A 13,055-nucleotide genomic window follows, 5' to 3' on the forward strand; every position below is an offset into this window, starting at 1 on the left:
CTGGCCTCTGACAAATATCACTTTCCACTCACACGCAAGTCGTTCCTAGTTCTGATGTTAGGCAAAGGGTGTGTTTCAAGAAAGAATTTTCAGAGGAGCTTATATCCATTTAATGCCTTTAGGATTTCTTCTTAAAATACTTTACCAGTGTTTCTGTTAAAATTCAAGTTAGAAATCCTCAAGTTAATGCCACAATAATAAAAACGAAACAGTACTAAAACTAGACACTTGTTTTTTCTTATGAATGTTTTAGTCTACACAAGTTAAGAACCAGTCTCTCTTTATCAGTTTAAATTCTTTAATTTCAGAAATTGTTCAAGACAGTGTTTTCCAGAGTGCACCAACAGGTTCAGCGAAAACACCAGATTTCTTTCTAGTATACTTATTATACCAAAAGCATAAAGTCACATTGCAGTAAATTGGCACAATAAGTTTTGCAAGAAGAGAACTAAACTTGTTTTTAAAAAAGTAAGTATACTCATACATTAACATTAACGGCTATAAAAATGCTGCTTTCAACTCCTACAAAACACAGTGAAAAGACATCCCCACAAGAGTTGAAAGACTATGCACAAACAGAGGTCAGTGTCATAGGAAGAGAGTAGGTTTTATACAAATGAAGCAATTAGGCAGTTAAAAGTATTTACACTTTTCCCTGCTATGAGCTAGACAAACATACAGTAGTCAGATAAAAATATACTACAACTCTAAATCCTGTAACATGTAAGCTTTTGTCTTCTACCTGGAAATTTCATATTTTGAAATGTGTTACCTGTTAATACTGGACAAAACTATTGGCAAAAGTGTTTAAATACTTTAAACCAAAATTCAAAGGGCTTTTATTCCACAAAATTTAACTTCAAAATACTATGCTTATAAAATTATTTTAAACTTTCTGCAGTCTATAGATTTCAAATGCAAAACTTAACAATCTTCTTCAATTTGTATTTAGAAAAAAGACTCCAGTGGTGTCATTTGCTTTCAAAGGCAGAATCTTTCACTGGCTTTTCAAGTTCTCTCTCTTCACCAGATGTCCTATAAACAAAATAAAACAACATTAATGACTGATAAAAATGTGGAGAGCAAAACTTATTGCAGGTAAATCTGTGCAGTCTAGAGTAAGCAGTGCTGTAGATGAAGTCTGGAGAACAGAAGCAGGTAGTGATGCCAGCTGCTCCCAAACAGAAAGCTAAGCTGATGGCATTTAACATCACACGAATGTTTGTGACCAGCTGTGAACTGCACTCATCCAGAAGTGGTTTGTGTTCCACCCACGAGGTCCTCCCTCGTCTGCTGCCAAGTATGTGTCAGCTCCAGTGGAAAAGCAATCTGGCTTAACAGACCTTACCAACTCTAACTTCTCTTAGTAGCTATGAATAATCCACTATGTGTCCTGGTCACTAGGGTTATCCCAGGAAGCAGTATATATTTTTAACAAATGAAAACAAAAATATGTTCTTATGTGCCAATCACGTCAGAAGTATTAAGTTACAAAACTTCTGTCTTCCAAAATTTAACTGCATCTTCAGAAAGGTATGGACATGTCTTGCCTCTAATTATCAACTTGAAAGGCACCCAAAAAACCACGAGGCAACTGCTGTTCCTCCTGGTCTGCACGAAGACAGCGATGAAAGGAAAACATGCTTCAACATACTGCCCAAAGTATGTTTGCCAAAAAGAATCCTGAGCACACAGTGCAGAAGTGCTTGGAGAAAACAAAGTGGTACTTCAATAAAACAATTCAGCTCAAGGATAATTCTAGGCCTTTTCCTCATAGTTCACTAAATTCTATTAAGTATTTCTCATCTTATACAACAGATTCACTGCTGCTTGTTCTTGTTTACAAACCAGCATTTTTCTGTGAGGCTAAGGTTTAAATAATTATCTCCTGACAAATTCAAGAATTCTTATGGCTTCTTGTTTGGAAAAGGTAAATGCATTGACCTCTATAATGTGTTTGGAGATCTGAAATTTCACAGGTCTAAGTTCTAGCCTTCACTTTCCCTGTATTTCGGCAATTCCACAACTACACCATAGAACACTAATTTAAGTGGCTTGGTTACTGGTTAGAATACATGATTTCACAAAAAAAAAGAAATAAATCCCATTAGTTTCTGTAAGACTTGGTTCAGACTTCCTTTGTCTCCAACTTAATAGCATCGAGTAGTCTTAAATGTAGGAGAAAGCTTATACTCTGTCCTGTCTCACCACAGGCTTTCTCCTAACAGGCCATCCCATAGTTCTTTTAGTCTCCACCATTGCGGTGAGTGAAGATTTGCATGCTATCACAATTCCCTAAAGTTGAGAGAAAACTCTGTAAAGAAAACAGTACCTCAGCATGGCTAAGTAATTTCATTCTACAGCTGTTTTATTTACATTATTTTGCTAGAGCAGATAGTTTGTTCAGTAAGGTTATTAACTCACTTTTTCTTACTGCCGGCTTCATGCTTATCTTTCTTTTCCTCAGCGTTCTCTCCGTTTTGTTGTGACTGGTTGGTCTCTTGAGCTTCAGATCCCCCATTCAGAACCTTTGAACCTTTAAAATGAAAGGGCAGGGAAAGGAAATGGTACTGCAGGCAGCAAAACTGCGTTATAAAAAGCCCTAGATGATTTTTTACGTTCATAAACAGTGTAAATGTTTCCCCCTCACCTTGATACATAGCAGCTGAAACAATTAAAAAAGCAATAACTGATATGGCTTCAACTTCTAAAAATTCAATGCAATGAGCCTCATCCCATAATTTTAATAATGGGAAATGGAAAGTGTATGTATTGAATGAGATTTCAAATTCTTCTCACGTTTGCTAGGCTACAGATAATAGGACTAATGCTTAGATATATCCTGAGAAGTGAGAAAATACACTTTTTACCATGCTAACCCAGTCAGTCAGTTTTGGGGGATTTCTGATACTTCAACTAGAGAAGGTACTAGTTCCATAGATGGTTGTTTACTCTCAACTCTAACAGATATGTACATAATCAAAATATGAGAAACAGTATATACAGAGTAAAATGTTTAGTTATATATGTAATATATATATTGTCAAGCAGGAAAACAAAGCACTATGTAGAAGCTGTACTTGCTGAAGTTAAAGCAGGAATATTTAACCTCTTTAAAACTTCTGTGACAAATACATGTTTTGCTCTGGTTTCACAAGACAGTGAATTTTGGGTTAGTTGTTGAGGAATGTGACATTAAGTCAGAAATGACAGTCCATTTTCTTTGGAGATACAGGTTTACCAAAAAATACCTCTATAAACCTACTGTGCTATAGAAGAAAAAACACAACACCAAAACCACAAACAAGACCACTATGTCTTACCTGTTTGGTCCTTTTCCTTTTCCAGTTTTTTGTTTGCTCCTTTCTTCCACTGTTCTTTGGTTTTGTTGGCTTCCTCGTGCTGCTTCTGCTCAGCAAGTGATTTATTTAGTACTTGGGAAAGAACAGAATCTCCTTCCCCAACCAGAAACATGGTCTTGAATTTGTTGTATAGCATCGTAGATTTCTCCATGATCACTTGGCTAACTTTGAATTTCCGTATCTGAAATCAAAGTAATAAAACAATGAGCTCCACTTAAGTATTTAAATATGTATGTGATTTCATCACATGCTAGATTAAATTCTTATTTTAACCTGAAATGAGATCATAGACTTTTACACTCTCTGAAGTATCACAGAACACCTCAAAAGATCATCTGATCCAACCCTTTGTGGGAAAGGGACCCTGTATGAGATTATTGAGCACCCTGTCCTATTGCATCTTGAAAGTCTCCAGCAATGCGGACTCCATCACAACCTGGAGAGGTTGTTCCAGTGAATTATTTTCTCACTGTAAAAATGTTCAGTTGTTTTGTTTTTTCTATCAAGAAAAAAATCTCTCCCAGTGCAATTTGTATCAGCTGCTCACTGCCTTCTCTATATGGCTCCCTGTCAAGAGAGAGCCTCTGTCCTTTTTGTAGCTGCCCTTTAAGTGCTGGAATACTGCAATGAGGTTCCCCCTGGGACTTATTCAAGAAGAAAAGACCTAACCCCTTCAGTCTTGCCTTACAGGGAAGGCTCTCCAGCCCTTTGATCATCTTCATGGCTCTCCTTTGGACCTTCTCCAGTCTGTCCACATCTCTCTCCAATTGTGGGGAGACAGAACTGGACACAGTACTCCAGTAGTAAATAATGCTGATATCCATTTGGAAAACACACAGGTTACTTTACCATTGCAGATCTCACCTTCTTTAGAGTCAGAATCATCTCTGTATGTTTCTGAGCTTGCTGCATTGTGACTTGAAGGGATGCAAGCTCATCAAGAGCTTCAATACACCTGTTCACATCCTGTATATAAACAAGAAATTAGTTTGAAGACTCAACTTACACTTTAGTAATCCTTACTTAGCCATACCAAATTAATTTCCATGCCCAGTGACACCTTCCTACAATATCCTTAATTTGTTCTGAAATTAAGTGCACATTCAATTGCTACAGTGAAACTTGCAAAGTCTACTATCAGTAATCAGCCTTTCAGCTATTTCCATAACAAAAGGCAAATGCTATCTGAAAAACTTATTTTAAAAAAACAATAGTATACTTTCAAAACACAAACTCAAGCTTTATAGTGCTTTCACAATTCTCGTACTTCCATGCTTGAAGCTGTTATCCATAGTCAGCCTTTTCCATACAGTATTTCTCCCAGGTGACTTGCTACTGAGAAGGCAGCAAAGCACCTTAAGTGGACTGCAGTTAATATACAGAACTGTATCTTTGTAGATTTTTCAGTTAAAAGTTTGATGAATGACATACTGTGCAGGAGACACAGTAGTAGTGATGTGAGCTTCTCATCCATTTCTAAGAACTACTGTACTAAAGTCTTCTTCCCATAATACTTAGATCTCAGTTTCCTTATCTTCCACTACTCTTGTTTATTTTACTTCCTATTTAGAACTAAAAAGATTCACCTACAGCACAGGTAATAATATTCTGCAACTTTTATAAAGTTGTAGCTCCTGTTCTCAAGGGAAATTAGTATTAAAAAACTCCAAAGAAACACATCAGGACTACGCTCAGAAAAATTCCTGTTATCATGTTTACTTGATAAACACAATTATGATAAACTAAGTGTTTTTGCTGTAGCTCTACAACCAATGTTCTTCCCAGTATTGTAAGATTTTTGCTGCATACAGCTCTAAATCAGAGATTTGGTGAGGTTTTGGGATTTTTTGTATTTTTACTCATTATTTTAGGGCAATTTACTATCTGGGTCAAGGCAGAGTGATTTATGTAAGCCAAACCTTTAAGCTGTGAAGTAAAAGCTTATTTAAGGTGAAATTATTCTATGAGAAAAAGTATTGGCACAGATTTACATAATTTAAGAACAGGCCGCACCGGTAATGAACGTTTCATAGTTAACACTGTGGTGGATCAGTCTGGGCCAGGAGCCAGATGCCCACTCAGACACTCACCTCTCCCTCTTAACAGTGCAGGGGAAGAAGACAAGATGAGAAAGCTCATGGGTTGAGCTGAAGACAGGAAGATTGCTTACCAGTTACTGTTGTGGGCAAAACAGACTCAATACTTAGGGAAAATAAATTTATTACCAATTAAAATACATCTGTGTCATGAGAAACAAAGACAAACATCAAATCAATCCTTTCCTTCCCCCCTTTTCCACGCTCAGCTTCACTCCAGACTGCCCACCCCACCCCAAGCAGTGGGGTAGGGGCAGACAGTCAGTACATCACAGTTCCTCTCCACAGTCCCTTCCCTCTCCCATTCTCCTCTGCACCAGCTGGGGCTCCCCCCACAGGCTGCAGCCCTTCAGGGAAATCTCCTGCATGGGCTCCCCATAGGCCACAGCACGAACACCTGCTCCCGCATGGTCTCTTTCTCAGGCTGCAGGGGATACCTGCTCCAGCAACAGGGAGCACCTCCTTCCTCCCTTCTTCTCCAGCCTGTGTTCCTTCTGCTATTTCTCACTTCTTCCCCTCCTCTCTCTGCCCCATGTGTTTTGTACCACCATTGTGTCTGAGAGGCTGTACTAAGTCCACTGGAGCCAACTGGAACATGCTGTATCCAGCACAGGACAGGACCTTGCCTGCAGTACCAGAACCTTGCCTCCGACACCCAACACAACACTGAGTCCCTGGGCTGAAGCAGCTTCCTGCTTCTCATGCTACAGTACTTCTTCACTGACACTCATTTTTTCTCATTGTACAAATGGCACTCAGAAAATGAAGATACTAAACCAAAGGCTGAATCCTTCTCAGCATCATCAGTGCAATGGTACTTTGAAAATATCACAATCAGTTAGGGAAAGTCCTCAACCTGATGTCACACTCACACCCCTCCTTGGCCAACTAACAGTGGTAGCAAGAATTTTCTTGTCTTCACCACTACATAAAGGCAGAGATGGAATAAAGCCTTTTACTTGCTTTTTCAGTTGTGTAAATGGAAATGGACTTTAAGATTTGCACCTCTTCTGGGCCTTCAAAGAAGAGACTGCTAAAACTATTTCTGGTCTGGTCTCATGATCTGAAGTTTCAGAGGAAAGTAAAAGAAAACAAAACAAAACACAAACCACCACCAACCCTCACTTCTGCCCCCCAAAAAAACAACAAAACCACAAATAACCTTGAATTCAGAAAACCTGGTAGTAATGTTCTAAAGCACCCAAAGGCACAGAAATTAGAACAGGCTTAAAAAAAAGAAAAGATAAAGCTTGAGTCCTTCCCCATCTGTTTTTACTGCCCAACTGTAACAGTGGATTCCAAGGTTCAAGAATTTAGATGAACATATGAGAGTGCTGGACAACCCTCACAGCTTTTCGTTAAGTTTGAGCAGTATTTCCTGTATTAACATTAGTGTTCATTGCCTCTTGTCTTTTCACTGAGTCTGGCTTTGTCATCTTTCTACACTCTATTCAGGGATCTACACAAATCCCCCTCTTGGTCTTCTCTGGGCTACCTAAGCCTCTCCTCATACAACAGATGCTCTAAGCCCTTAACTCATCCTTGTGGCACTTTATTTGGCTCTCTCCAGTATGTCCATGTCTCTATTGTACTGGGGAGCCCAAAATAGGATACGGTGTCTCAACAGCATGAAGTAGAGGGCAGCCATCACCTCCTTCCTGTCCAAATCCCTCTGGGTAGCAGCATACAAAACTGAGAGATCCAATGTGTATTTTCTGCAAACTTGTTACGGATGTGGACTGTCCCATCATCCCATCATTCATGAACATGTTTTAACAGTATTCACTACCAGTGACTGGCCTTTAGCTGGACTCACTGCCACTGATCAGTCTTTCATGCCCTGCAGTTCAGCCTGTACAGTTCAGCCAAGTACACCTACTTACTTAGTCCAGACTTCATCAGTTAGTCTATGAGGCTGCTATGATGGACAGTGTTAAAAGCTTTTTTAAACTAAATATAAAATATAAACAACATACACTGCTCTACCTCATCCACCAAGCCAGTCACCTCACAGAAACATGATTTCCTCTTCATTAACCCATGCAAACAACTCCCAGAGACCTTACTGTCCTTCCTATTGCTGGAAACAATTTTGAGGAGAATTTCCTCCATCATTTTCCAAGGGAACAATGCAGGCTGACTGGCCTGCAGTTTCCCAGATCCTCCTTCTGTAAGATTAGGGCAACATCTGCTTTCTTCCAGCCCCTGGGAATCTCCCCTAATTACCGTTACTTTTCACAAAACAAAAAGAGTGGATGCACAATGACATCACCCAGCTCGCTTAGCACTATTCAGTTTATTCCACATCATTTGTTTAAACGCCCCCTTATGTGATCCTTGTCCACTGAGCACCAAATCTTTCCTGTTCTGGACTTTCCACTGGTCTCAGGGACCTAGAATTTCTTAAAGGAATTGTACAAGCAAACTGAGGTCATGAAAGCATTGAGTACCTTGGCCTTCTCCTTGTCCTTTTTCACTAGATCCCCATTCAAGCAGCAGGCTCACATTTTCCCAGTCTTCCTGTTGCTGGTGAGGTATTTAAAAAAGCTTCCTTGTCCTCCATTTCTCTCCCCAGATTAAAATGCAGGTGGGTTTTGGTTTTCTTAAGGGCATCCCTCCATGCTTGGACAGTGTTTGCATACTCCTCCCAGGTCACCTGTCCCTGCCTTCCCTTCCTATATGCTTCCTTCGTTTTTGTGTCTTGACTATAGCCAGAAGCTCCTTGTTTATCCATGCAGCCCTTCTGCCATGTTTGGTTATCTTTGTGCTTGTCAAGATGGATCTACAAGTGAGCCAAGTCTTCTGGTCCCTCCTCTCCAGCACGGTCTCTCAAGGGATTCTTCCAAGCAGATCCCTGTAGAGGCTAAAGTCTGATCTCCTGAGCCCAGGACTGCAATCCTTTTTGCCCTGCTCCCTTGTTCAAGGACTGTGTACTCCACCATCTCAGTCACTGCAGCCAAGGCTGCTCCTGACCTTCATATCCCTAACCAGATCTTCCCTGTTTGTAAGAATCAGGTCTGACAGGTCATCTTCTCTTTTCAGCTCCTTGATCACCTGCATTAGGAAGTTACGACACTCCAGAAGCTTTCCTGGATTGCTGTATCACAGTATCACAGTATGTTTGGGATTAGAAGGGACCTCAAAAGATCATCTAGTCCAATCCCCCTGCTGGAGCAGGAACACCTAGGTGAGGTCGCACAGGAACATGTCCAGGCGGGTTTTGAATGTCTCCAGAGAAGGAGACTCCACAACCTCCCTGGGCAGCCAGTTCCAGTGCTCTGCCACCCTTACCGAGAAGAAGTTTCTTCTCAAATTTAAGCGGAACCTCTTGTGTTCCAGCTTGATCCCACTACCCCTTGTCCTATCATTGTTTGCCACCGAGAAGAGCCTGGCTCCATCCTCATGGCACTCACCCTTTATATATTTATAAACATTAATAAGGTCACCCCTCAGTCTCCTCTTCTCCAAACTAAAGAGACCCAGCTCCCTCAGCCTTTCTTCATAAGGGAGGTGCTCCACTCCCTTAATCATCTTCGTTGCCCTACGCTGGACCCTCTCCAGCAGTTCCCTGTCCTTCTGGAACTGAGGGGCCCAGAACTGGACACAATATTCCAGATGTGGTCTCACCAGAGCAGAGTAGAGGGGAAGGAGAACCTCGACCTACTAACCACTCCCCTTCTAATACACCCCAGGATGCCATTGGCCTTCCTGGCCACAAGGGCACAGTGCTGGCTCATGGTCATCCTGTTGTCCACCAGGACCCCCAGGTCCCTTTCCCCTACACTGCTCTCTAATATGTAATTTCCCAAACTATACTGGAACCTGGGGTTGTTCCTGCCCAGATGAAGGACTCTACACTTTCCCTTGTTAAATTTCATCAGGTTATTCCCTGCCCAACTCTCCAGCCTGTCCAGGTCCCGCTGGATGGCAGCACAGCCTTCTGGTGTGTCAGCCACTCCTCCCAGCTTAGTGTCATCAGCAAACTTGCTGACAGTCACTCTATTCCCTCGTCTAAATCGTTAATGAATATATTGAATAATATTGGCCCCAGTACTGACCCCTGAGGCACTCCACTAGATACTGGCCTCCAACTAGACTCCGCACCATTGACTACCACTCTCTGGCTTCTCTCCTTAAGCCAGTTTGCAACCCACCTCACTACTCTATTGTCTAGACCACACCTCCTCAACTTAGCTGTGAGGATGCTGTGGGAGACTGTGTCAAAGGCTTTACTGAAATCAAGGTAGACCACATCCACCGCTCTGCCATCATCCATCCACCTTCTTACCTTCTCATAAAAGGCTATGAGGTTGGTCAAGCATGACTTACCCTTGGTAAAGCCATGCTGACTGCCCCTAATAACCCTCTTATCCTTGATATGCCTTGAGATGGCACCAAGGATAAGCTGTTCCATTACTTTCCCAGGGACAGAGGTGAGGCTGACTGGTCTATAATTACCTGGGTCCTCCTTCTTGCCCTTTTTGAAGACTGGAGTGACATTTGCTTTCCTCCAATCCTCGGGCACCTCTCCCGTTTCCCAAGACTTGGCAAAGATGATGGAGAGCAGTCCAGCAATGACTTCAGCCAGCTCCCTCAGCACCCGCGGATGCATCCCATCTGGACCCATGGATTTATGGATGTCCAGACTATTTAATTGCTCCCTAACCCAGTCCTCATCGACTAAAGCAAACTCCTCCATTGACCTGGCTTCATCCAGGGTCTCAGGGGTACAAGGCTCCCCAGGACAGCCTCCGGCAGAGTAGACAGAGACAAAGAAGGCATTCAGTAATTCTGCCTTCTCTGTATCTTCTGCCACCAGGGCACCCACCCCATTCATCAGTGGGCCTACATTGCCTCTGGTATTAGTTTTGTCTGCTATGTATTTGAAAAAGTTCTTTTTGCTGTCCTTGACCCCTCTCGCCAGCTGTAATTCTAAGGAGGCCTTGGCTATCCTAGCTGCCTTCCTACATCCTCTAACAGCAGCCTTATATTCCTCCCAAGTGGCCAGCCCCTGCTTCCATGACCTGTAAACTCTCCTCTTCTGCTTGAGCATACCCATCTCATCCCCATGTTGGCCCTTCAGCAGATACCAGGACAATGCAAGCCTCCAGTGCAGACCACAGCCACCGAACCAGAGGTGTCTCCCAGTTACCGTAAGATGACTTCTGCCTGATCCGGTGATCAGCAGAAGACATCCTCAGGATGTCACGTATATTGGTCTGCAAACTAATCCTGACCCACAAGATCTCAGTTGGCTTATCATCTGTCCCAGTGCAGAACTCCACACACTCCCACTGGTCTCTCACACAAAGAGTTATCCTGCATCATGTCTTCCCAACACCTATCTTTCCTAAAAATCCCATATGCGTACATGGTAAGGCTCCAGTCCCACGAACTATCCCACCAAATATCTGTGCTTTCAATGAAATCACAGACCTACAACCGCAGACAGATGTTCAGTTCTTTGGTTTGTTCCTCATGCTGTATGCATTAGCATGCAACCACTTCAAATAGGTACCCAGTTGTGCTGACTTTCCAGAAAGATTATGAGAGCTTTCATTGTAACACCATGCTGCCAGCACTTCCTCATTTCTGTGCATATGTTCATGGTGATGCCACTTCCACCCTGTTGTGTTGATTATAAGGCCAATTCTGTTTTCATCACCCTGCATCATTTAATTGCCACCCTGCTCCACCACTTCCTCACTTTGCCCTCTGCTACTGTTCCAAGTTTAAAGCTCTTTAACAACCCCAGCCAGCCTCTTGGCAGCAATACTTCTGCCCCATTTAGGTGGGTAGATCCTGCCACCTCCTAGCAGTCCTACCCACTCCTTCACAAGTCCCTTCCTCAAGAAAAGATCCACCACCTGGGTCCCCATCACACTCAGAGTTGTACAGTCATGCTTAATACTTCACAGGCCTTCTCTTACTGTATCATTGGTGCCCAACTTAGAAAACCAGCAGCAGTTAATAAATAGTCAAGGTCAGACAAGCCTCAGCCCACTGTCAGTAGCATTCCAAATCTGAGCCCCCAACAAGCAGCAGACTTCCCTCGACAACGAGTGGGGTCAGCAGATGGGGGGCTGTAGCGGCTCCATCCCTGGCAGCACAGAATCCGCCACTACTGCACTCACTGTGTCTTTCTGGTGCTTCTGCATGGCTCAGGCTGAGCTGGCACAGATGCCTAGAATTTTGTTTGAATGTTTCTGGTAAATGATTTATTATTTTTAGTATTATTTAGTATTTTTAAACAAAACCACTTTTACTTGCTGACATTGATCTTCTGATGTCCACAGTAACCTCATTTAAGCAGCAGTTATCTTTTACACTGAAAAAACTACATTCACTCTCGGAATATTAATTAAAAATGAAACATGCATTCAAAGTATTTCCTACTGAAATTATACACATAAACCAGTCTAAAAATATACTTACAAGATTATCAATTTTCAGGGAGTTCTTAATTTCTGCATGTATCCTTTGAAGCCTAGAATCCATTGATGTTTCTGAATATGAAAAAAATACTATGCATGAATATTTGATAATCACATCAGGTTTGTTTTTGTAGAAAACTTTCTACGATCCAATCTTCAAACAGAATGCAGAAAAATACGGGCAGGTACCCTATATCAGATAACCATACAGGCAAATACATAAATACAACACAGGGCTTACTCTCAGAAATAAAGTACACAGCTTTTTAAAACTGGACACTTATTAGCAACCTACATAGTTTTCTCCTTAGGAGTTACAACCTCAAAATAATCTTCTATTTCAATATGCAGCTGTCACCTTTTACTTTTGGGCCAGGTTAAAAGGAAGTTTCATTAATAACAAGAGTTACAAAACTGGAAAACCTTTAATGACAGGACACCTGGATGTTTTCAGTAAATTAGACACAATTCATGTTACAGTCCAAATCCATCCTAACAAAACGTTCTCAGTGCACATGCTCCAACCCCATATGTAAGACAAATGAATGTGTCTGATGTGTCTGTCTTTAATTCACCTGCTCAATGCCTGTTTGGATTTTTGTTCCACACAAAAGTGGTATGCACTCTGAAAAATACTGCCAGCAAACAGCTTCCTTCAAGTCAATCCATCTTGGACGGGTTTGGATACTTCTTTTCCAACCCCCTTGCCAACAATAGTTTGGTTGGAGTCCATCCCACTGGATCTGTAGTATACTATAAGTTACAGCCAGTGGTTTGAATTGTCCTTAAAGATGGAAGTACTAAAAAAGGAACAAATTATCCCTATGAAAATCAGTTTGCAAGTCTAGGTTAACAGACAAGACTGAATCTAATCTATTTCTAATTCGAATCTCAGCCTCTTGCTCAAGAAGAACAAGCATCTTGCTTAGTAAGAGGTAGTATCTAAATACTTCAAAGAAGTCCCTCAGATAATTGTGTTATGAGAAGATGAACAGGAAAAAATAAAGGGAAGTTTTAAAGCGATTTGGTTCAAAGAATAAGAGCTTTGCTTTCTTGTTCGCAAACAGAAGGGATCATCGAGGTTTAAAGCTCCAATGACAGTGAAATAGGAACAGCAAAGACCTATTCTAACACACTGAAGAAATAAAGAACATAGAAGAATA

The 13,055-nt window shown here is 41.6% G+C and overlaps 1 protein-coding gene across 4 annotated transcripts in view; it reads right to left on the minus strand.

Moving 5' to 3' along the window:
- Positions 1-280: 280 nt before the first annotated feature.
- Positions 281-13,055, minus strand: part of PSIP1 (PC4 and SRSF1 interacting protein 1) — a 33,807-nt gene continuing 21,032 nt past the window's right edge. For all 4 annotated transcript variants that reach the window (XM_065046166.1, XM_065046167.1, XM_065046165.1 and 1 more), the window contains 5 exons: positions 11,894-11,964; positions 4,227-4,328; positions 3,324-3,543; positions 2,425-2,536; positions 281-1,035 (listed from right to left, as the gene is read on the minus strand). In XM_065046166.1, the coding sequence (XP_064902238.1) occupies positions 972-1,035; positions 2,425-2,536; positions 3,324-3,543; positions 4,227-4,328; positions 11,894-11,964 (569 nt within the window). In that variant the 3' untranslated portion in view covers positions 281-971. The remainder of the gene's footprint in view (positions 1,036-2,424; positions 2,537-3,323; positions 3,544-4,226; positions 4,329-11,893; positions 11,965-13,055) is intronic.

This window comes from Columba livia, chromosome Z (genome assembly GCF_036013475.1).
Source record: "Columba livia isolate bColLiv1 breed racing homer chromosome Z, bColLiv1.pat.W.v2, whole genome shotgun sequence".
Taxonomy (NCBI): Eukaryota; Metazoa; Chordata; class Aves; order Columbiformes; family Columbidae; genus Columba; species Columba livia.